We start from the raw sequence: 26,028 nt of genomic DNA on the forward strand, positions 1-26,028 counted from the left end.
CTCCAGCAGCCGACCTCTTACATGTCCTCCTGTAGTCTCCCTTTTATATGTCCTCCTGTAGTCTCCCTCTTACATGTCCTCCTGTAGTCTCCCTCTTACATGTCCTCCTGTAGTCTCCCTCTTACATGTCCTCCAGCAGACAACCTCTTACATGTCCTTCTGTAGTCTCCCTCTTACATGTCCTCCAGCAGCCGACCTCTTACATGTCCTCCTGTAGTCTCCCTCTTACATGTCCTCCAGCAGCCGACCTCTTACATGTCCTCCAGCAGTCTCCCTCTTACATGTCCTCCTGTAGTCTCCCTCTTACATGTACTCCAGCAGCCGACCTCTTACATGTCCTCCTGTAGTCTCCCTCTTACATGTCCTCCAGCAGCCGACCTCTTATATGTCCTCCAGCAGCCACCCTCTTATATGTCTTCCAGCAGCCACCCTCTTATATGTCCTCCAGCAGCCCCCTGTTATATGTCCTCCAGCAGCCACCCTCTTATATGTCCTCCAGCAGCCCCCTGTTATATGTCCTCCAGCAGCCACCCTCTTATATGTCCTCCAGCAGCCCCCTGTTATATGTCCTCCAGCAGCCCCCTGTTATATGTCCTCCAGCAGCCCCCTGTTATATGTCCTCCAGCAGCCCCCTGTTATATGTCCTCCAGCAGCCCCCTCTTATATGTCCTCCAGCAGCCCCCTGTTATATGTCCTCCAGCAGCCCCCTGTTATATGTCCTCCAGCAGCCCCCTGTTATATGTCCTCCAGCAGCCCCCTCTTATATGTCCTCCAGCAGCCCCCTGTTATATGTCCTCCAGCAGTAACCATCCTATGACACCCCTCTGCAGGAGCCTCTCTCTGACACACCACATCAGCAACCTTTCTTTCATGTGCACCTTAAAAGGTTCCTATTTTTTTTTTTTTTTTTTAAAGGGACAATCAAGTCAAAATGAAACTTTCATGATTCAGATAGGGCATGCAATTTTAAACAACTTTCCAATTTACTTTTATCATCAAATTTGCTTTGTTTTCTTGGTATTCTTTCTTGAAAGCTGAATATGCTAATTTATAAGCCCTTGAAGGTCGCCTTTTATCTCAGTGCATTTTGACAGATTTTACCGTTAGACACTGCTATTTCATGTGTGCCATATTAGATAACATTGTGCTTACTCCCATGGAGTTATTTATGAGTCAGTGTTGCTTGGCTAAAATGCATGTCTGTCAAAAAACTGTAATAAGGAGGCAGTCTGCAGAGGCTTAGATACAAGGTAATCACAGAGGTAAAAGTGTATTAATATAACAGTGTTGGTTATGCACATCTCAGGAATGGGTAATAAAGGGATTATCTATCTTTTTAAACAATAACAATTAGACTGTCCCTTCAACTTTTTTGCAGCCTGCCTCTAAGATTCTGGGTCAACATCCTTAAGAATCCTCAATTTGTATTTGACATGGACAAATCAGATCATATGGATGCCTGTTTGTCGGTTATTGCTCAAGCCTTCATTGATGCCTGCTCAATATCTGACATGCAGCTTGGAAAGGTCAGTCTTATCATTTTATTACGTTTTCATGATGGGAAACTCATTCTACTATAAGGAAAATGATACACTTTTGACGTTACACGTTTTTGCATGTGCAGTGTAGTTTTTATAGTTTTTAAATTTTCCTTAAAATACAATTGTGTTGCAATGTTTAATGACATTAAACAAATAATGTATGTTTTTATTTTAACTTATCATTTATTTGTTTAAAACCATTTTTAAATTGTGATTTTTTTGAGAGCCCTTTTATAATGTATGCATTTCCTTCTCATACTTAAAGGCCCAAATACCAAACTGTTAAAGAACTTGAAAGTTATGCAGCAGAGATGTAAAAAGCTGACTTGAAAATCACCTGATTATTTATAGGTAAAAAGGGAAGGTATTTTACCTCAACATTTTGTTTGTAGCCACATACCATTGTAAAGGAACTTTAAGCAGCCAATGAGGATGCTAGTCATGGGACATGCAAGAGAGCAAGTAAATGGCATGTGCAGCACAGTCATGTTATTTCCCTACTCAGTTTAAGGAAGTTTACTTTGAAATCTCATGAGATCACAGTAAAGCAAACCGTGACCTCAGCACTAATTAAGCTGATTGGCTGCTGTTTTGTTTTTTAAACATGCAGTTGACAGCAGCTGAAGGATAACGGTTCACAGAGAACTTACTCTGGTGAGCTGAAGGAATGTTGAGGTAAAATATCTTCCTTTTTTACATAGAGATGTTCAGGTGATATATACTTGTCAGATTTTTACAATTATGCTGCATCACTTTTATGAGAGAGAAGAGTATGAAATGAAATAGGGAAGAGAATGTGGGATTTTGTTAAAGAATAAATAGAGAAGGATAAATGAAATAAGGATAGGGAAAAAATGTAAAGACAGAAAAGTGAGTAAAAGAAGACAGATAAAATGTTAGATTAGATAAAGTAATCGAAAAAGGTGAAGGATTGTTTAAAAATAAAGTATGTGACAAGCGTGGGACTTTTTTTATTCAGTGTAATTTATAAAGGTTTTTTTTTGTAATCTGTATAGGTTTAGTTTTTTAACCTTTACATTTTTTTGTGGAACAGTTTGAGGCAGATATGTTTGTGTTTCCATGGCAATCAATAATGGTGGTGCTTGAGACAATTTTCTTGTAGAGGTACATTGTGTGGTGTATGAAGTAAAATCCAGTTGTAAATGTGACGGACTCCGGCTACCCCGAATGGGTATCTCCGCCAAAACGATCCTACTTTACCCTGGAACCTGTAGCTGTAGAGCGGGAAAGTGATTATAGCAAGTAGCCCACCCTACTAACTAGACAAGATCAGTATTAAGGTGAAACACGAAACAGACTTTATTGGGACAAACACACAGCTTATATACACAATTGCCATCAGATAAGAGCCTTATCTGATCAAGAAATCACCACCCTTCCAGACAGGCTAGCGCCTCTATAGGAGCCCTAGGAATGCAGAGATCCCACAAGAGTTAGGTCGTAATTTTGGGGTGATCCAGAGGGAGCGGCTACTATTCCTGGGTATCATTGGAGAGCCCGGACCCCCAGATTTTATAGTCCAAAAAGCAATATGATCCATGACTGGGGGCAGGAGCGGCAGTCTGGCAAATGTTTACCCAGGACCAGCATGGGGTAGCGAGGTGTCCAAAACCCCAGGCTCCCGAGTAAGCTCCCTCCTAGTAATCACCCCAGTCTATGCCCCCAGAGGTATAGCAAGTCCCCAAAAGAGCAGAGCTCTGGGGCAAAGGGCCTCTGGAGCGACCTGGGATAAAGTTCAGCTGGAATCTCTAGCGAGCCCAGCCGGCGAGTAGTTCCATAAGATTCCGGCTGGGCCTTGGCAAGCTAGGAAAGGACCAAGCGGGGCAGCGATCAGCTCTTTCAGGGCAATGTGCAATCATGGTAACAGAAAAAGGGAAAAAGGGTGAACACAATAATCCATATAATGAGAGGTGATGGCCTTGGCAGCCTGGTATCCGTGACAGTAAACATATGATAATGTGGTTGTAAAATTAATTGAAGTATGTGATAAGGTTTATAGGGTGCTTGTGTTATTGTGTGATATTTTTATGTGTATGAGGAACTTTCCTTTTATGATGGTACTCAATGATTTATGTGTCATGTCCCCAGGACTCTCCCACCAATAAGCTGCTCTATGCCAAGGAGATTCCTGTATACAGAAAGATCGTACAGGGATATTACAGACAAATCCAGGAGATGAGCCCGCTTAGTGAACAGGAAATGAACGCTCACCTTGCTGAGGAGTCACGGGTGAGAATTCTCACACATCATGCCAAACCATGGTTGGTCAGAAACATGCCTATAAATGGTCACTTTTATAGACTTCCCCTATCTATTATATACAACCATATCTATGGATGGTCACATGTATAGCCACCACAGACCTATTGTGCACAATCACATCCATGGATAGTCACATGTATAGCCACCACAGACCTGTTATTTGCAATGACACCTATGGATGTTCACTTGTAGCCACCACATAAATGTAATGCACAAACACATCTATGAATGGTTACATTAATAGCCACCGCAGACGTGTTATACACAAGTGCATCCACTAATGGTCTCATGTATAGCCACCACAGACCTATTATACACAATCACATCCATGAATGGTCTCATGTATATCCACCATAGACCTATTATACACAATCACATCCATGAATGGTCTCATATATAGCCACCACAGACCTATTATACACAATCACATTCATGAATGGTCTCATGTATAGCCACTACAGACCTATTATACACAATCACATCCATGAATGGTCTCATATATAGCCACCTCAAACCTATTATACACAAACACATCACTAAATAGTCTCATGTATAGCCACCACAAACCTATTATACACAATCGCATCCATGAATGGTCTCATGTATAGCCACCAGAGACCTATTATACACAATCTCATCCATGAATGGCCTCATGTATATCCACCACAGACCTATTTTATACAATCACATCCATGAATGGCCTCATGTATAGCCACCACAGACCTGTTATACACAATCACATCCATGAATGGTCTCATGTATAGCCACCATAGACCTATTATACACAATCACATCCATGAATGGTCTCATATATAGCCACCACAGACCTATTATACAAAATCACATCCATGAATGGCCTCATGTATAGCCACCACAGACCTGTTATACACAATCACATCCATGAATGGCCTCATGTATAGCCACCACAGCCGTGTTATACACAATCACATCCATGAATGGTCTCATGTATAGCCACCACAGGCCTATTATACACAATCACATCCATGAATGGTCTCATGTATAGCCACCACAGGCCTATTATACACAATCACATCCATGAATGGTCTCATGTATAGCCACCACAGGCCTATTATACACATTCACATCCATGAATGGTCTCATGTATAGCCACCACAGACCTGTTATACACATTCACATCCATGAATGATCTCATATGTGTGTGTGTGTGTCTGTGTAAATTATATACAGGGAGTGCAGAATTATTAGGCAAGTTGTATTTTTGAGGATTAATTTTATTATTGAACAACAACCATGTTCTCAATGAACCCAAAAAACTCATTAATATCAAAGCTGAATATTTTTGGAAATAGTTTTTAGTTTGTTTTTAGTTTTAGCTATTTTAGGGGGATATCTGTGTGTGCAGGTGACTATTACTGTGCATAATTATTAGGCAACTTAACAAAAAACAAATATATACCCATTTCAATTATTTATTTTTACCAGTGAAACCAATATAACATCTCAACATTCACAAATATACATTTCTCCAACATAGGTGTGTCCGGTCCACGGCGTCATCCTTACTTGTGGGATATTCTCCTCCCCAACAGGAAATGGCAAAGAGCCCAGCAAAGCTGGTCACATGATCCCTCCTAGGCTCCGCCTTCCCCAGTCATTCTCTTTGCCGTTGTACAGGCAACATCTCCACGGAGATGGCTTAGAGTTTTTTGGTGTTTAACTGTAGTTTTTATTATTCAATCAAGAGTTTGTTATTTTAAAATAGTGCTGGTATGTACTATTTACTCTGAAACAGAAAAGAGATGAAGATTTCTGTTTGTAAGAGGAAAATGATTTTAGCAACCGTTACTAAAATCGATGGCTGTTTCCACACAGGACTGTTGAGAGGAATTAACTTCAGTTGGGGGAAACAGGGAGCAGACTTTTGCTGCTTGAGGTATGACACATTTCTAACAAGACGATGTAATGCTGGAAGCTGTCATTTTCCCTATGGGATCCGGTAAGCCATTTTTATTACATAAAGAGAAAAAAGGGCTTCACAAGGGCTTTTAAGACTGTAGACATTTTCTGGGCTAAAACGATTTATATTTCTCCAACATAGGTGTGTCCGGTCCACGGCGTCATCCTTACTTGTGGGATATTCTCTTCCCCAACAGGAAATGGCAAAGAGCCCAGCAAAGCTGGTCACATGATCCCTCCTAGGCTCCGCCTACCCCAGTCATTCTCTTTGCCGTTGTACAGGCAACATCTCCAAGGAGATGGCTTAGAGTTTTTTAGTGTTTAACTGTAGTTTTTATTATTCAATCAAGAGTTTGTTATTTTAAAATAGTGCTGGTATGTACTATATACTCTGAAACAGAAAAGAGATGAAGATTTCTGTTTGTATGAGGAAAATGATTTTAGCAACCGTTACTAAAATCCATGGCTGTTCCACACAGGACTGTTGAGAGGAATTAACTTCAGTTGGGGGAACAGTGAGCAGTCTTTTGCTGCTTGAGGTATGACACATTCTAACAAGACGATGTAATGCTGGAAGCTGTCATTTTCCCTATGGGATCCGGTAAGCCATTTTTATTCAGACAGTAAATAAGGGCTTCACAAGGGCTTATTAAGACTGTAGACATTTTCTGGGCTAAATCGATCATATTTACACATATTTAGCCTTGAGGAATCATTTAATCTGGGTATTTTTTGTAAAATAATATCGGCAGGCACTGTTTTAGACTCTTTATTCTATAGGGGCTTTCCCTAATCATAGTCAGAGCCTCATTTTCGCGCCGGTATGGCGCACTTGTTTTTAAGAACAGCATGACATGCAGCTGCATGTGTGTGGAGCTCTGATACATAGAAAAGTCTTTCTGAAGGCATCATTTGGTATCGTATTCCCCTTTGGGCTTGGTTGGGTCTCAGCAAAGCAGATTCCAGGGACTGTAAAGGGGTTAAATATAAAAACGGCTCCGGTTCCGTTATTTTAAGGGTTAAAGCTTCCAAATTTGTTGTGCAATACTTTTAAGGCTTTAAGACACTGTGGTGAAATTTTGGTGAATTTTGAACAATTCCTTCATACTTTTTCGCAATTGCAGTAATAAAGTGTGTTCAGTTTAAAATTTAAAGTGACAGTAACGGTTTTATTTTAAAACGTTTTTTGTGCTTTGTTATCAAGTTTATGCCTGTTTAACATGTCTGAACTACCAGATAGATTGTGTTCTGACTGTGGGGAAGCCAAGGTTCCTTCTCATTTAAATAGATGTGATTTATGTCATAAAAAATTTAGTAAAATGATGCCCAAGATGATTCCTCAAGTGAGGGGAGTAAGCATGGTACTGCATCATCCCCTCCTTCGTCTACACCAGTCTTGCCCATACAGGAGGCCCCTAGTACATCTAGCGCGCCAATACTCCTTACTATGCAACAATTAACGGCTGTAATGGATAATTCTATCAAAAACATTTTAGCCAATATGCCCACTTATCAGCGAAAGCGCGACTGCTCTGTTTTAGAAAATACTGAAGAGCATGAGGACGCTGATGATATTGTTTCTGAAGGGCCCCTACACCAGTCTGAGGGGGCCAGGGAGGTTTTGTCTGAGGGAGAAATTTCAGATTCAGGGAAAATTTCTCAACAAGCTGAACCTGATGTGATTACTTTTAAATTTAAGTTGGAACATCTCCGCGCTCTGCTTAAGGAGGTGTTATCCAATTTGGATGATTGTGATTATCTGGTCATTCCAGAAACACTATGTAAAATGGACAAGTTCCTAGAGGCCCCGGGGCCCCCCGAAGCTTTTCCTATACTCAAGCGGGTGGCGTACATTGTTAATAAAGAATGGGACAGGCCCGGTATACCTTTCGTACCTCCCCCCATATTTAAAAAATTGTTTCCTATAGTCGACCCCAGAAAGGACTTATGGCAGACAGTCCCCAAGGTCGAGGGGGCGGTTTCTACTCTAAACAAGCGCACCACTATACCCATAGTAGATAGTTGTGCTTTCCAAGATCCTATGGATAAAAAATTAGAAGGTTTGCTAAAAAAGATGTTTGTTCAGCAAGGTTACCTTCTACAACCAATTGCATGCATTGTCCCTGTCACTACAGCCGCGTGTTTCTGGTTCGTTGAGCTAGAAAAGGCGATTATTAGTAATTCTTCTTCTTATGAGGAGATTATGGACAGAATTCGTGCTCTTAAATTGGCTAATTCTTTCACCCTAGACGCCACCTTGCAATTGGCTAGGTTAGCGGCGAAAAATTCTGGGTTTGCTATTGTGGCGCGCAGAGCGCTTTGGTTAAAATCTTGGTCAGCGGATGCGTCTTCCAAGAACAAATTGTTTGACATTCCTTTCAAGGGGAAAACACTGTTTGGCCCTGACTTGAAAGAGATTATCTCTGATATCACTGGGGGCAAGGGCCACGCCCTTCCTCAGAATAGGTCTTTCAAGGCCAAAAATAAACCTAATTTTCGTCCCTTTCGCAGAAACGGACCAGCCCCAAGTGCTACGTCCTCTAAGCAGGAGGGTAATACTTCTCAAGCCAATCCAGCCTGGAGACCAATGCAAGGCTGGAACTAAGGAAAGCAGGCCAAGAAACCTGCCACTGCTCCCAAGACAGCATGAGATGCGGGCCCCCGATCCGGGACCGGATTTGGTGGGGGGTAGACTCTCTCTCTTCACTCAGGCTTGGGCAAGAGATGTTCTGGATCCTTGGGCGCTAGAAATAGTCTCCCAAGGTTATCTTCTGGAAGTGATTCATCCTGTTCCATTAAAAGAACGAGGGATGGGGTTCTACTCCAATCTGTTCGTAGTTCCCAAAAAAGAGGGAACGTTCAGACCAATCTTAGATCTCAAGATCCTAAACAAGTTTCTCAAGGTTCCATCGTCCAAAATGGAAACCATTCGAACAATCCTTCCATCCAGGAAGGTCAATTCTTGACCACAGTGGATTTAAAGGATGCGTATCTACATATTCCTGTCCACAAGGAACATCATCGGTTCCTAAGGTTCGCATTCCTGGACAAGCATTACCAGTTCGTGGCGCTTCCTTTCGGATTAGCCACTGCTCCAGGGATTTTCACAAAGGTACTAGGGTCCCTTCTGGCGGTGCTAAGACCAAGGGGCATTGCTGTAGTACCTTACTTGGACGACATTCTGATTCAAGCATCGTCCCTTCCTCAAGCAAAGGCTCACACGGACATAGTCCTGGCCTTTCTCAGATCTCACGGATGGAAAGTGAACGTGGAAAAGAGTTCTCTATCTCCGTCGACAAGAGTTCCCTTCTTGGGAACAATAATAGACTCCTTAGAAATGAGGATTTTTCTGACAGAGACCAGAAAAACAAAACTTCTAAACTCTTGTTGGATACTTCATTCCGTTCCTCTTCCTTCCATAGCGCAGTGCATGGAAGTGATAGGTTTGATGGTAGCGGCAATGGACGTAGTTCCTTTTGCGCGCATTCATCTAAGACCATTACAACTGTGTATGCTCAGTCAGTGGAATGGGGACTACACAGACTTGTCTCCGAAGATACAAGTAAATCAGAGGACCAGAGACTCACTCCGTTGGTGGCTGTCCCTGGACAACCTGTCACAAGGGGTGACCTTCCGCAGACCAGAGTGGGTCATTGTCACGACCGACGCCAGTCTGATGGGCTGGGGCGCGGTCTGGGGATCCCTGAAAGCTCAGGGTCTTTGGTCTCGGGAAGAATCTCTTCTACCGATAAATATTCTGGAACTGAGAGCGATATTCAATGCTCTCAAGGCTTGGCCTCAGCTAGCGAGGGCCAAGTTCATACGGTTTCAATCAGACAATATGACGACTGTTGCGTACATCAACCATCAGGGGGGAACAAGGAGTTCCCTGGCGATGGAAGAAGTGACCAAAATCATTCAATGGGCGGAGACTCGCTCCTGCCACCTGTCTGCAATCCACATCCCAGGAGTGGAAAATTGGGAAGCGGATTTTCTGAGTCGTCAGACATTGCATCCGGGGGAGTGGGAACTCCATCCGGAAATCTTTGCCCAAATCACTCAACTGTGGGGCATTCCAGACATGGATCTGATGGCCTCTCGTCGGAACTTCAAGGTTCCTTGCTACGGGTCCAGATCCAGGGATCCCAAGGCAACTCTAGTAGATGCACTAGTAGCACCTTGGACCTTCAACCTAGCTTATGTATTCCCGCCGTCTCCTCTCATCCCCAGGCTGGCAGCCAGGATCAATCAGGAGAGGGCGTCGGTGATCTTGATAGCTCCTGCGTGGCCACGCAGGACTTGGTAGGCAGATCTGGTGAATATGTCATCGGCTCCACCATGGAAGCTACCTTTGAGACGAGACCTTCTTGTTCAAGGTCCGTTCGAACATCCGAATCTGGTCCTACTCCAGCTGACTGCTTGGAGATTGAACGCTTGATCTTATCAAAGCGAGGGTTCTCAGATTCTGTTATTGATACTCTTGTTCAGGCCAGAAAGCCTGTAACTAGAAAAATTTACCACAAAATATGGAAAAAATATATCTGTTGGTGTGAATCTAAAGGATTCCCTTGGGACAAGGTAAAGATTCCTAGGATTCTATCCTTTCTTCAAGAAGGATTGGAGAAAGGATTATCTGCAAGTTCCTTGAAGGGACAGATTTCTGCCTTGTCTGTGTTACTTCACAAAAAGCTGGCAGCTGTGCCAGATGTTCAAGCCTTTGTTCAGGCTCTGGTTAGAATCAAGCCTGTTTACAAACCTTTGACTCCTCCTTGGAGTCTCAACTTAGTTCTTTCAGTTCTTCAGGGGGTTCCGTTTGAACCCTTACATTCCGTTGATATTAAGTTATTATCTTGGAAAGTTTTGTTTTTGGCTGCAATTTCTTCTGCTAGAAGAGTTTCAGAATTATCTGCTCTGCAGTGTTCTCCTCCTTATCTGGTGTTCCATGCAGATAAGGTGGTTTTACGTACTAAACCTGGTTTTCTTCCAAAAGTTGTTTCTAACAAAAACATTAACCAGGAGATAGTCGTGCCTTCTTTGTGTCCGAAATCGAAGAAGGAACGTTTGTTGCACAATTTGGATGTTGTTCGCGCTCTAAAATTCTATTTAGATGCTACAAAGGATTTTAGACAAACATCTTCCTTGTTTGTTGTTTATTCTGGTAACAGGAGAGGTCAAAAAGCAACTTCTACCTCTCACTCTTTTTGGATTAAAAGCATCATCAGATTGGCTTACGAGACTGCCGGACGGCAGCCACCTGAAAGAATCACAGCGCATTCCACTAGGGCTGTGGCTTCCACATGGGCCTTCAAGAACGAGGCTTCTGTTGATCAGATATGTAGGGCAGCGACTTGGTCTTCACTGCACACTTTTACCAAATTTTACAAGTTTGATACTTTTGCTTCTTCTGAGGCTATTTTTTTGGGAGAAAGGTTTTGCAAGCCGTGGTGCCTTCCATTTAGGTGACCTGATTTGCTCCCTCCCTTCATCCGTGTCCTAAAGCTTTGGTATTGGTTCCCACAAGTAAGGATGACGCCGTGGACCGGACACACCTATGTTGGAGAAAACAGAATTTATGCTTACCTGATAAATTACTTTCTCCAACGGTGTGTCCGGTCCACGGCCCGCCCTGGTTTTTTAATCAGGTCTGATAATTTATTTTCTTTAACTACAGTCACCACGGTATCATATGGTTTCTCCTATGCAAATATTCCTCCTTAACGTCGGTCGAATGACTGGGGTAGGCGGAGCCTAGGAGGGATCATGTGACCAGCTTTGCTGGGCTCTTTGCCATTTCCTGTTGGGGAAGAGAATATCCCACAAGTAAGGATGACGCCGTAGACCGGACACACCGTTGGAGAAAGTAATTTATCAGGTAAGCATAAATTCTGTTATAAGCATATTTTATACTTCATAGCCTTGAGGAATTATTTTAATCTTGGGAACTATGTAAAATAACCGGCAGGCACTGTATTGGACACCTTATTCTCTAGGGGCTTTCCCTAATCATAGGCAGAGTCTCATTTTCGCGCCTCTATTGCGCACTTGTTTTTGGGAAGCATGACATGCAGATGCATGTGTGAGGAGCTCTGATACATAGAAAAGACTTTCTGAAGGCGTCATTTGGTATCGTATTCCCCTTTGGGCTTGGTTGGGTCTCAGCAAAGCAGATACCAGGGACTGTAAAGGGGTTAAATATAAAAACGGCTCCGGTTCCGTTATTTTAAGGGTTAAAGCTTCCAAATTTGGTGTGCAATACTTTTAAGGCTTTAAGACACTGTGGTGAAATGTTGGTGAATTTTGAACAATTCCTTCATACTTTTTCACATATGCAGTAATAAAGTGTGTTCAGTTTAAAATTTAAAGTGACAGTAACGGTTTTATTTTAAAACGTTTTTTGTACTTTGTTATCAAGTTTATGCCTGTTTAACATGTCTGAACTACCAGATAGACTGTGTTCTGTATGTGGGGAAGCCAAGGTTCCTTCTCATTTAAATAGATGTGATTTATGTGACACAAAATTTAGAGAAAATGATGCCCAAGATGATTCCTCAACTGAGGGGAGTAAGCATGGTACTGCATCATCCCCTCCTTCGTCTACACCAGTCTTGCCCACACAGGAGGCCCCTAGTACATCTAGTGCGCCAATACTCCTTACTATGCAACAATTAACGGCTTTAATGGATAATTCTATCAAAAACATTTTAGCCAAAATGCCCACTTATCAGCGAAAGCGCGACTGCTCTGTTTTAGAAAATACTGAAGAGCATGAGGACGCTGATGATATTGGTTCTGAAGTGCCCCTACACCAGTCTGAGGGGGCCAGGGAGGTTTTGTCTGAGGGAGAAATTTCAGATTCAGGGAAAATTTCTCAACAAGCTGAACCTGATGTGATTACATTTAAATTTAAATTGGAACATCTCCGCGCTCTGCTTAAGGAGGTGTTATCTACTCTGGATGATTGTGAGAATTTGGTCATTCCAGAGAAATTATGTAAAATGGACAAGTTCCTAGAGGTCCCGGGGCCCCCCGAAGCTTTTCCTATACCCAAGCGGGTGGCGGACATTGTAAATAAAGAATGGGAAAGGCCCGGTATACCTTTCGTCCCTCCCCCCATATTTAAGAAATTGTTTCCTATGGTCGACCCCAGAAAGGACTTATGGCAGACAGTCCCCAAGGTCGAGGGGGCGGTTTCTACTCTAAACAAACGCACCACTATACCCATAGAAGATAGTTGTGCTTTCAAAGATCCTATGGATAAAAAATTAGAGGGTTTGCTTAAAAAGATGTTTGTTCAGCAAGGTTACCTTCTACAACCAATTTCATGCATTGTTCCTGTCACTACAGCAGCGTGTTTCTGGTTCGATGAACTAGAAAAGGCGCTCAATAATAATTCTTCTTCTTATGAGGAGATTATGGACAGAATTCATGCTCTCAAATTGGCTAATTCTTTCACCCTAGACGCCACTTTGCAATTGGCTAGGTTAGCGGCGAAAAATTCTGGGTTTGCTATTGTGGCGCGCAGAGCGCTTTGGCTAAAATCTTGGTCAGCGGATGCGTCTTCCAAGAACAAATTGCTTAACATTCCTTTCAAGGGGAAAACGCTGTTTGGCCCTGACTTGAAAGAGATTATCTCTGATATCACTGGGGGCAAGGGCCACGCCCTTCCTCAGGATAGGTCTTTCAAAGCCAAAAATAAACCTAATTTTCGTCCCTTTCGCAGAAACGGACCAGCCCCAAGTGCTACGTCCTCTAAGCAAGAGGGTAATACTTCTCAAGCCAAGCCAGCCTGGAGGCCAATGCAAGGCTGGAACAAAGGAAAGCAGGCCAAGAAAACTGCCACTGCTACCAAGACAGCATGAGATGTTGGCCCCCGATCCGGGACCGGATCTGGTGGGGGGCAGACTCTCTCTCTTCGCTCAGGCTTGGGCAAGAGATGTTCTGGATCCTTGGGCACTAGAAATAGTCTCCCAAGGTTATCTTCTGGAATTCAAGGGGCTTCCCCCAAGGGGGAGGTTCCACAGGTCTCAATTGTCTTCAGACCACATAAAAAAACAGGCATTCTTACATTGTGTAGAAGACCTGTTAAAAATGGGAGTGATTCATCCTGTTCCATTAGGAGAACAAGGGATGGGGTTCTACTCCAATCTGTTCGTAGTTCCCAAAAAAGAGGGAACATTCAGACCAATCTTAGATCTCAAGATCCTAAACAAGTTTCTCAAGGTTCCATCGTTCAAAATGGAAACCATTCGAACAATTCTTCCTTCCATCCAGGAAGGTCAATTCATGACCACGGTGGATTTAAAGGATGCGTATCTACATATTCCTATCCACAAGGAACATCATCGGTTCCTAAGGTTCGCATTCTTGGACAAGCATTACCAGTTTGTGGCACTTCCGTTCGGATTAGCCACTGCTCCAAGAATTTTCACAAAGGTACTAGGGTCCCTTCTAGCGGTGCTAAGACCAAGGGGCATTGCAGTAGTACCTTACTTGGACGACATTCTGATTCAAGCGTCGTCCCTTCCACAAGCAAAGGCTCACACGGACATTGTCCTGGCCTTTCTCAGATCTCACGGGTGGAAAGTGAACGTAGAAAAAAGTTCGCTATCTCCGTCTACAAGGGTTCCCTTCTTGGGAACAATAATAGACTCCTTAGAAATGAGGATTTTTCTGACAGAGGCCAGAAAATTAAAACTTCTAAACTCTTGTCAAATACTTCATTCTGTTCCTCTTCCTTCCATAGCGCAGTGCATGGAAGTAATAGGTTTGATGGTAGCGGCAATGGACATAGTTCCTTTTGCGCGAATTCATCTAAGACCATTACAACTGTGCATGCTCAGTCAGTGGAATGGGGACTATACAGACTTGTCTCCGACGATACAAGTAGATCAGAGGACCAGAGATTCACTCCGTTGGTGGCTGTCCCTGGACAACCTGTCACGGGGGATGAGCTTCCGCAGACCAGAGTGGGTCATTGTCACGACCGACGCCAGTCTGGTGGGCTGGGGCGCGGTCTGGGGACCCCTGAAAGCTCAGGGTCTTTGGTCTCGGGAAGAATCTCTTCTCCCGATAAATATTCTGGAACTGAGAGCGATATTCAATGCTCTCAAGGCTTGGCCTCAGCTAGCAAAGGCCAAGTTCATACGGTTTCAATCAGACAACATGACGACTGTTGCGTACATCAACCATCAGGGGGGAACAAGGAGTTCCCTGGCGATGGAAGAAGTGACCAAAATCATTCAATGGGCGGAGACTCACTCCTGCCACTTGTCTGCAATCCACATCCCAGGAGTGGAAAATTGGGAAGCGGATTTTCTGAGTCGTCAGACATTTCATCCGGGGGAGTGGGAACTCCATCCGGAAATCTTTGCCCGAATTACTCAATTGTGGGGCATTCCAGACATGGATCTGATGGCCTCTCGTCAGAACTTCAAGGTTCCTTGCTACGGGTCCAGATCCAGGGATCCCAAGGCGACTCTAGTAGATGCACTAGTAGCACCTTGGACCTTCAAACTAGCTTATGTATTCCCGCCGTTTCCTCTCATCCCCAGGCTGGTAGCCAGGATCAATCAGGAGAGGGCATCGGTGATCTTGATAGCTCCTGCGTGGCCACGCAGGACTTGGTATGCAGACCTGGTGAATATGTCATCGGCTCCACCATGGAAGCTACCTTTGAGACGAGACCTTCTTGTTCAAGGTCCGTTCGAACATCCGAATCTGGTCTCACTCCAACTGACTGCTTGGAGATTGAACGCTTGATCTTATCAAAGCGAGGGTTCTCAGATTCTGTCATTGATACTCTTGTTCAGGCCAGAAAGCCTGTAACTAGAAAAATCTACCACAAAATATGGAAAAAATATATCTGTTGGTGTGAATCTAAAGGATTCCCTTGGGACAAGGTAAAAATTCCTAAGATTCTATCCTTTCTTCAAGAAGGTTTGGAGAAAGGATTATCTGCAAGTTCTTTGAAGGGACAGATTTCTGCCTTGTCTGTGTTACTTCACAAAAAGCTGGCAGCTGTGCCAGATGTTCAAGCCTTTGTTCAGGCTCTGGTTAGAATCAAGCCTGTTTACAAACCTTTGACTCCTCCTTGGAGTCTCAATTTAGTTCTTTCAGTTCTTCAGGGGGTTCCGTTTGAACCCTTACATTCCGTTGATATTAAGTTATTATCTTGGAAAGTTTTGTTTTTGGTTGCAATTTCTTCTGCTAGAAGAGTTTCAGAATTATCTGCTCTGCAGTGTTCTCCTCCTTATCTGGTGTTCCATGCAGATAAGGTGGTTTTACGTACTAAACCTGGTTTTCTTCCGAAAGTTGTTTCTAACAAAAACATTAACCAGGAGATAGTCGTGCCTTCTTTGTGTCCGAATCCAGTTTCAAAGAAGGAACGTTTGTTGCACAATTTGGATGTAGTTCGTGCTCTAAAATTCTATTTAGATGCTACAAAGGATTTTAGACAAACATCTTCTTTGTTTGTTGTTTATTCTGGTAAAAGGAGAGGTCAAAAAGCAACTTCTACCTCTCTCTCTTTTTGGATTAAAAGCATCATCAGATTGGCTTACGAGACTGCCGGACGGCAGCCTCCTGAAAGAATCACAGCTCATTCTACTAGGGCTGTGGCTTCCACATGGGCCTTCAAGAACGAGGCTTCTGTTGATCAGATATGTAAGGCAGCGACTTGGTCTTCACTGCACACTTTTACTAAATTTTACAAATTTGATACTTTTGCTTCTTCTGAGGCTATTTTTGGGAGAAAGGTTTTGCAAGCCGTGGTGCCTTCCATCTAGGTGACCTGATTTGCTCCCTCCCTTCATCCGTGTCCTAAAGCTTTGGTATTGGTTCCCACAAGTAAGGATGACGCCGTGGACCGGACACACCTATGTTGGAGAAAACAGAATTTATGTTTACCTGATAAATTACTTTCTCCAACGGTGTGTCCGGTCCACGGCCCGCCCTGGTTTTTTAATCAGGTCTGATAATTTATTTTCTTTAACTACAGTCACCACGGTATCATATGATTTCTCTTATGCAAATATTCCTCCTTTACGTCGGTCGAATGACTGGGGAAGGCGGAGCCTAGGAGGGATCATGTGACCAGCTTTGCTGGGCTCTTTGCCATTTCCTGTTGGGGAGGAGAATATCCCACAAGTAAGGATGACGCCGTGGGCCGGACACACCGTTGGAGAAAGTAATTTATCAGGTAAACATAAATTCTGTTTTCTGACATTCAAAAACAAAACAAAAACAAATCAGTGACCAATATAGCCACCTTTCTTTGCAAGGACACTCAAAAGCCTGCCATCCATGGATTCTGTCAGTGTTTTGATCTGTTCACCATCAACATTGCATGCAGCAGCAACCACAGCCTCCCAGACACTGTTCAGAGAGGTGTACTGTTTTCCCTCCTTGTAAATTTCACATTTGATGATGGACCACAGGTTCTCAATGGGGTTCAGATCAGGTGAACAAGGAGGCCATGTCATTAGATTTTCTTCTTTTATACCCTTTCTTGCCAGCCACGCTGTGGAGTACTTGGACGCGTGTGATGGAGCATTGTCCTGCATGAAAATCATGTTTTTCTTGAAGGATGCAGACTTCTTCCTGTACCACTGCTTGAAGAAGGTGTCTTCCAGAAACTGGCAGTAGGACTGGGAGTTGAGCTTGACTCCATCCTCAACCCGAAAAGGCCCCACAAGCTCATCTTTGATGATACCAGCCCAAACCAGTACTCCACCTCCACCTTGCTGGCGTCTGAGTCGGACTGGAGCTCTCTGCCCTTTACCAATCCAGCCACAGGCCCATCCATCTGGCCCATCACGAGTAACTCACATTTCATCAGTCCATAAAACATTAGAAAAATCTGTCTTGAGATATTTCTTGGCCCAGTCTTGACGTTTCAGCTTGTGTGTCTTGTTCAGTGGTGGTCGTCTTTCAGCCTTTCTTACCTTGGCCATGTCTCTCAGTATTGCACACCTTGTGCTTTTGGGCACTCCAGTGATGTTGCAGCTCTGAAATATGGCCAAACTGGTGGCAAGTGGCATTTTGGCAGCTGCACACTTGACTTTTCTCAGTTCATGGGCAGTTATTTTCGCCTTGGTTTTTCCACACGCTTCTTGCGACCCTGTTGACTATTTTGAATGAAACGCTTGATTGTTCGATGATCACGCTTCAGAAGCTTTGCAATTTTAAGAGTGCTGCATCCCTCTGCAAGATATCTCACTATTTTTGACTTTTCTGAGCCTGTCAAGTCCTTCTTTTGACCCATTTTGCCAAAGGAAAGGAAGTTGCCTAATAAATATGCACACCTGATATAGGGTGTTGATGTCATTAGACCACACCCCTTCTCATTACAGAGATGCACATCACCTAATATGCTTAATTGGTAGTAGGCTTTCGAGCCTATACAGCTTGGAGTAAGACAACATGCATAAAGAGGATGATGTGGTCAAAATACTCATTTGCCTAATAATTCTGCACTCCCTGTATATGTAAATTACTTGTTTAGGTCATAGGCGACTTAACAGTTTGTATGTCATTTTGATCATTTTCTTTTTTGTTTGTAACAGAAATATCGAAACAAATTTAACACCAATGTCGCCATGGCAGAAATCTATAAATATGTCAAGAAATACCGAACACAAGTGAGTGGACAGAGGGTGGCACATTGAGTGTTGGGATATCTGTAAAGTGTCTGTAAAGTATCTCAATAAAAAAATATTTTGTTTGCAGAGCAGTAGTTAATTGTGGATATATCAGTAATCAAATGTCCCTATAAATATCAAAGTACTTCATTGCAATCATAAATGAACATTCTGGTGATCATACTTAATTTGAGTACAACTTTTTATTAAACCAAAAAGATTGTTAACTGAAAATACCATGAAGACAGCCAAGATATGTTTCTCAAAACAGGCCAAAAATTAGTTTTAAGAATATATAACTAGGAATTATCCAAAGGCCAAAATGTGTTCTGATTGGTGCTGAGTTGACCTAATGCAAGGTATAAGGTGTGTTGTCATGCTAGGAATACATTTGAAAACCCTTAAGATAAATGTTTTTGATGGTTTAGAAAGTACAATTCCAAATAGTATACTTAAAAGGACATTGTACTATACATCTTTCTCAGCTTTAATGTGTACTCAATGTTCTGTTTTACTCACTAAAATGTCAAAAAAATATATATAAATATATCCAATAACCTTTATATTTTTAATTTAATATCCACTCTCTCATCATTTCCCGCCTTGACTATTGCAACTCCATCCTCTCTAGTCTTCCTAGCTGCCGTCTATCTCCTTTACAATCCATAATGAATGCCTCTGCCAGGCTGAACTTCCTTACACATTGTTACTCATCTGCTGCACCTCTCTGCCAATCCCACTGGCTTCCTGTAGCCTCCAGAATAAAACACAAAATCCTGACTGACATTCAAGGCCCTCAATAGCACTGCTCCCCACTATATCTCAAACCTTGTCTCCAGATATTCTCCCTCCCATCCCCTTTGCTCTATTCATGACCTTCTTATCTCCTCCTCTCTTCTTACCTCTTCAAATTCCTGGCTACAGGACATCTTCAGATTGGCCCCTATTTTGTGGAACTCTGCCTCATTCCACAAGACTCTCCCCTAGTTTTCAAAGTTTCAAATGCTCTCAAACTCTACTGTCCAGAGATGCATACAACATACGCTAACATTGTCTTACCTCACCAAACGCTAACATTGTCTTTCCTCTTCTCCTTTATCAGCCCCTTAACCCGCCTTAGCATGTAAGCCAACGAGTCCAGCTGCTTTGTAGACCACCTTCATGAGAGCTCATTTACAACAGTGCAGCTGCTACCTTGCATATTACACCTATGTTTATAGCACTGCAAAATCTGTAGGCACTCTACAAATAACTGATAATAATAATAATAATAGCTACTTTTGCCAGCTGAAACCATCATCTATACAGAAAATATGAATACTTTTGAAGAGATAGGCAATACAAATTTAATTAAGAATTGCTGTAAGTATTGGCCATTGTGTAAAGACAGAGAGATACGATAAGGAATACTTCAAAGAAATTAGATTACTGAACAGAATACACAGCAACATTGCGTCTTATGTTTGATATTTAAATAATTTCCAAACAGCGACATAAAAGGTAGTTCATTAATATTCATATAAAAAAGGGTAGTGCCATTGGTGTGTTTCTATAGAATAAGATAATAAAGCCTTGATGTATAGAGAGATAGATAAGATTTGGAGGTCTGCTATTTCTGCAGGTTCAGCCCATTTATATAGGCATGCTTCTGGAGAACAATGGATTGAGGCTTCAATCAGCTTATACTGTTATTTAAAATATAAAAATAAACCTAAAGGATCAATATCCTGTATATTTTATACTCTGCAGTTACTTTATCATGTAACTGGGATTACATTATGGGGAAACCAATTTTACTTTACAATGTCCCTTTAACACAGTAATTATTATATGAATTGTGAGAGTGGAGTAGATTCACAAACAACTTTTCCAGCCTTTCCAGTTCTTGTGTTATCCTACTGATGAATAATTGTGTGATGCCTCTCTATTCTATAATAAATTAATTCCATAAAAAACATGCAAATTAGTGATACTGAAGAAGAATCTAGTGACTTTTCAAGTGCTCTTCAGTGTAAACACTCTTAATCAGCCTGACATGACATAACCATTTAACGGGACACTAACATCTAAGTTAAACTTTCATGATTCAGACAGAAGATTACATTTTAAGAGACTTTGTAATTTTTATTTCCATTATCACATTGGGCTTAGTCTTTTTATATTCACAGGTTTTGAGGCGACAGCTACTACTGAGCATGTGCAAGAGTTCACAGTGTATGTGTGAGTCTGTGATTAGCTGATGACGGTCACATGATACAGAGGCTGGCAAATTAAAGGGACATTAAACACTTAAAAAATGCTAGATAGAATAATGCATTCAAAGAAAAGATTGGTCTGAGAATAATATGTAGATTTATTTTGCTGTTTAAATAGTGACAAAATAAGAAAAATTTTAGGGTCTATAAAATAATGGGAGCTGCCATGTTGTAACTTAGGTTACCTTCTCTGCTGTGGCCAATTAGGGGCAGTTATAAATAGGCCACTAGAGTGTGCAGCCAATGGCTGTGTGGAATATAACAGAGTTTTTCTACACTTCCATTCTAACAGGAACGGAAAAGCTCACAATTTCAGAATGGAATTACAGGAAAAGGGAACAAAATAAATAATTACAGTATATTGCAGAGGGTTTTTCTTATATGTACAATTTATCATTTTATATTACTATCTTAAGTTGTTTAATGTTTTAAAGTGAATTTTTAAATGTGTCAGAAAAATAATCTACTGCTCCTTTAAAATTGTGCGTCCTCTCATTTTATAGATTGTCAGTGCACTAGACGCAAATCCAACCACTAAACGTGCTCAGCTGCAGCATAAGTTTGAGCAAGTAATTGTCCTGATGGAAGATGATATCTACACTAGCTGCAGCGAAGCATAGATGTGATGGAGGGAAACCCTCTGCAAATAATCAGCAGAGGTGGTAACATCAAAACCCCTCAACAAGGAACCAACCTGAATCTTCTTCTGTAGGGAACCTGGGAGGATGGGACCTTAGACCTTCACTTATGAGGACCGACCCTCAATCATCATACTCATTTTGACAGCCTCCTCTCCTTGGTATCTTCCCCTGGACCACATCTTGCACAATCTTACTAATGAGAGGGTGGAGAGTTGACCTGAGTTCCATGAATATTGTGGCAATTAGCAGGCTCTGCTAGATACCATTTACCAGGGATGTGGGCAAATCAGGCTGTGTTCATTACGGTCCCTGAGCCGTGCCTCTCACAGAGGGAAAGTGTAGCCAGATCTGTTTCCTGTTGCACTTCAGTCACTCATTTTCCAGAACATCCCTTTTAAAATGTTCCATTCCTCTTTGGAAGCTTCCATCCTTGTACAATACTGGACTTTGTGTTTACTGACTCTACTAAAACACAGGGGGGTAATCTAAGAAGGAACTTCCAATACATAGCCCAAAAGAACTGTCCCATGTAGTGTCTGATGCTGGCTGACACACAGTCATGGACTGCACTGCAGAGGGGTAAACCACTTGCTTGATCTAATTGCTGTTGATAAAACCACATATAGGATACAGTGTGTCACCCTGGATGTACACTCTGCAAGTGCCTTATTGACAGATATCTCAGGTAAAAAGGGATAATTCACTTTGTACCTTAGACACCTCATTAATATGGCTGTACTGCATAATATAGCGATGAAGAGTATGACACAGCGGAGAGTAGCACTTAAGAGTCATGTGACCTGTACTCACTCTATTTAATAATGCAGATATTTGCCAGTTTGGATTTTTATGCACCAGAACATTAGCTGCTGGTTGTGACAACAACAAAAAAGTGGACTTCCCACAGAGAGAAGCTTAGAGATGAGAGAAGAGATTTGTGCACAAACAAGGAGAAGCACTTCATGCAGTGCACCAAGGCAGATAAAGGGTTAATATGCACTATTTATTAACATTAGCCCTTTCATTGCTAGGGGTGCACTTTGCTGCAGAGACCTATGGCCTGGCTTTGCAAGATTTGCTACCGACTAAACAGCAGAATATTTTGATCAGGTGCTTAGTTTTACCATGATGCGTATATACTGTAGTTACCCACATGTATATCTGTGTTTGAGATGAGGTGCCGCACCAAACTTGCCCCCTCTCCAGTCACTGTAAATTTTTGTTCAAGATTCTTCACAGGATTCATTGGTCTTCTAATAAAGAAAAGGGGTGTTTTTGGTAACTTACATTTTATGCATCACAATGCAGCCTGTTATCAATTTTATGTGTTTTTATGCAGCTACCGTATGCACAGGGGTAGTTTCGTCACACTGGGTGTCAAGCCACAGCTGATGCACCAGAGATATAGGGGGAAAACACATATGGGTCATTATAAAATGTGACATTGTAGGACATGAAATGACCCCGTACCTATGATTTATAGCTGTATCAGAAAGTTTAACCTTTTGGTTGTTGCAATATTTTGCTGCCCTCTGTCTGCAAGAGGGTAAAATCCCATTTATATTAAACAGCCTATGGTGCTTTAAAAGATTTTAAGTATTAGAATATTATAGAAGGGAATCTGATCGGGGGGGGGGAGATAGCTGGGCTATCATTTTACTGCCAAAATGGCAAATTCAGTGGGAGGGGAAGATTTTAGAGATATTTCCATAGTATATAAAATTGAGTTATAAATGCTGTGAAGCTCTGCTGGACAGAACATAGAGCTGTGCAAATCTATTAAACTGAATAGACAAGCACAAAGGAATTCTGGGAAGTTACATATATAGCTAGGAAGGTGACCCTTAAAAAGGTACATGACATTTTTTTTTTCTCATGATTTAGACAGATTTTTCAAAATTGTTTCCAGTCTACTTCTATCAGATTTGCTTCGTTCTCATGTTATTCTTTGTTAAAAAGATATCTAGATAGGTTGCATCCACTTGGGGAGCACTGCATGTCAGGAAACATAACATTGTTACAAAACTGCTGGTATATAGTGCTGCAGGCACACTCTTGATTTTACCTTCCTGCTTTTCAACAAGGGATAAGAAAATTTGATAATAGAAGTACATTGGAAAATTGTATGCTTTGTCTGGATCATGAAAGAACAAAAAATGATTTGTGTCCCTTTAAACGGATCCAGTTAAGGCAAAAATAGTTATTGTAAAAGTGCTCTGAAAAATAAGTGTGTTTGTTGTACTCACTATTTCTCCAACATTGGTGTGTCCGGTCCACGGCGTCATCCTTACTTGTGGGAATATCTCTTCCCCAACAGGAAATGGTAAAGAGTCCCAGCAAAAGCTGTCCATATAGTCTCTCCTAGGCTCCGCCCACCCCAGTCATTCTCTTTGCCGTTGCACAGGCAACATCTCCACGGAGATGGTTAAGAGTATGTGGTGTTTAGTTGTAGTTTTTTTTATTCTACTATCAAGAGTTTGTTATTTTAAAATAGTGCTGGTATGTACTATTTACTCTGAAACAGAAAAAGAGGAAGATTTCTGTTTGTGAGAGGAAGATGATTTTAGCAGCAGTAACTAAAATCGTTTGCTGTTTCCACATAGGACTGTTGAGATGAAGTAACTTCAGTTGGGGGAAACAGTTAGCAGACTTTTCTGCTTAAGGTATGACTAGTCATATTTCTAACAAGACTGTAATGCTGGAAGGCTGTCATTTCCCCTCATGGGGACCGGTAAGCCATTTTCTTAGTCTCAAACAGAATAAAGGGCTTAATATGGGCTATAAAACTGGTAGACACTTTTATGGGCAAAATCGATTGATTTATTTGAGCATTTTATACATGTTTATGTCTGAAATTCACACTTATAAGCTTGGGGAACGTTTTTTAACGTCAGGCACTGAGTTAGACACCTTTCCAGTCAGGAAGGGCCTTCCCAGTTGTAGGCTGAGCCTCATTTTCGCGCCATTACTGCGCAGTTACTTTTGAGAGCAAGACATGCAGATGCATGTGTGTGGATCTGAAAGTGGTTGGAAAAGTTCCTAGAAGGCTTCTTTTGGTATCGTATTCCCCCCTGGGTTTGGTAAAGTCGCAGCAAAGGCTGTAGCTGGGACTGTAGAGGGGTTAAAACTGTAACAGGCTCCGGTTTCTTTATTTTAAGGGTTAATGCTCTGAAAATTGGTGTGCAATACTTTTAATGCTTTAAGACACTGTGGTGAAAATTTGGTAAATTTTGAGCAATTCCTTCATACTTTTTCACATATTCAGTAATTAAGTGTGCACTGTTTAAAATTTAAAGAGACAGTAACGGTTTTGTTTTAAAACGTTTTTTGTACTTTCTTGACAAGTTTAAGCCTGTTTAACATGTCTGCTCCTTCAGATAAGCTATGTTCTATATGTTTGAAGATCAATGTGTCTCCCCCTTCAAAATTGTGTGATAATTGTGCCATAGCGTCCAAACAAAGTAAGGACAGTACTGCCACAGATAATAAAGTTGCCCAAGATGATTCATCAGATGAAGGGAGTAGACATAGTTCTACATCATTTCCTTCTGTGTCTATGCCAGTTTTGCCCACGCAGGAGGCCCCTAGTACTTCTAGCGCGCCAATGCTTATTACTATGCAACAATTGACGGCAGTAATGGATAACTCCATAGCAAATATTTTATCCAAAATGCCTGCATATCAGAGAAAGCGCGATTGCTCTGTTTTAAACACTGAAGAGCAGGAGGGCGCTGATGATAATTGCTCTGTCATACCCTCACACCAATCTGAAGGGGCCATGAGGGAGGTTTTGTCAGATGGGGAAATTTCAGATTCAGGAAAAATTTCTCAACAGGCTGAACCTGATGTTGTGACATTTAAATTTAAATTAGAGCATCTCCGCGCACTGCTTAAGGAGGTGTTATCTACTCTGGATGATTGTGACAACCTGGTCATTCCAGAAAAATTATGCAAAATGGACAAGTTCCTAGAGGTTCCAGTGCACCCCGACGCTTTTCCTATACCCAAGCGGGTGGCGGACATAGTGAATAAGGAGTGGGAGAAGCCCGGCATACCTTTTGTCCCCCCTCCTATATTTAAGAAATTATTTCCTATGGTCGACCCCAGAAAGGACTTATGGCAGACAGTCCCTAAGGTCGAGGGGGCAGTTTCTACTCTAAACAAGCATACTACTATCCCTATCGAGGATAATTGTGCTTTCAAAGATCCTATGGATAAAAAATTGGAGGGTTTGCTTAAAAAGATTTTTGTACAGCAAGGTTACCTCCTGCAACCCATTTCGTGCATTGTTCCTGTCACTACAGCAGCGTGGTTCTGGTTCGAGGAACTAGAAAAGTCGCTCAGTAGAGAGACTCCGTATGAGGAGGTTATGGACAGGGTTCACGCACTCAAGTTGGCTAATTCTTTTATTTTAGATGCCGCTTTGCAATTAGCTAGATTAGCGGCGAAAAACTCAGGGTTTGCAATTGTGGCGCGCAGAGCGCTTTGGCTAAAGTCTTGGTCAGCGGATGTATCTTCCAAGACAGTATTGCTTAATATCCCCTTCAAGGGTAAAACTCTCTTTGGACCAGAATTGAAAGAGATTATCTCAGACATCACTGGGGGAAAGGGCCACGCCCTCCCGCAAGATAGGCCTTTCAAAGCCAAGAATAAGTCTAATTTTCGTTCCTTTCGCAATTTCAGGAACGGACCGGCTTCCAACTCCGCATCCTCTAAACAAGAGGGTAATGCT

General features: G+C 42.0%; 1 protein-coding gene across 1 annotated transcript in view; it reads left to right on the top strand.

Moving 5' to 3' along the window:
• PLXND1 (plexin D1) overlaps positions 1-22,582 on the top strand; it is a 185,276-nt gene extending 162,694 nt beyond the window's left edge. The window contains exons 33-36 of the mRNA XM_053720768.1: positions 1,379-1,526; positions 3,651-3,791; positions 18,326-18,400; positions 21,159-22,582. Coding sequence (XP_053576743.1) covers positions 1,379-1,526; positions 3,651-3,791; positions 18,326-18,400; positions 21,159-21,275 — 481 coding nt within the window. The 3' untranslated portion in view covers positions 21,276-22,582. The remainder of the gene's footprint in view (positions 1-1,378; positions 1,527-3,650; positions 3,792-18,325; positions 18,401-21,158) is intronic.
• Positions 22,583-26,028: the final 3,446 nt, after the last annotated feature.

Source organism: Bombina bombina, chromosome 7, assembly GCF_027579735.1.
Source record: "Bombina bombina isolate aBomBom1 chromosome 7, aBomBom1.pri, whole genome shotgun sequence".
Lineage (NCBI taxonomy): Eukaryota > Metazoa > Chordata > Amphibia > Anura > Bombinatoridae > Bombina > Bombina bombina.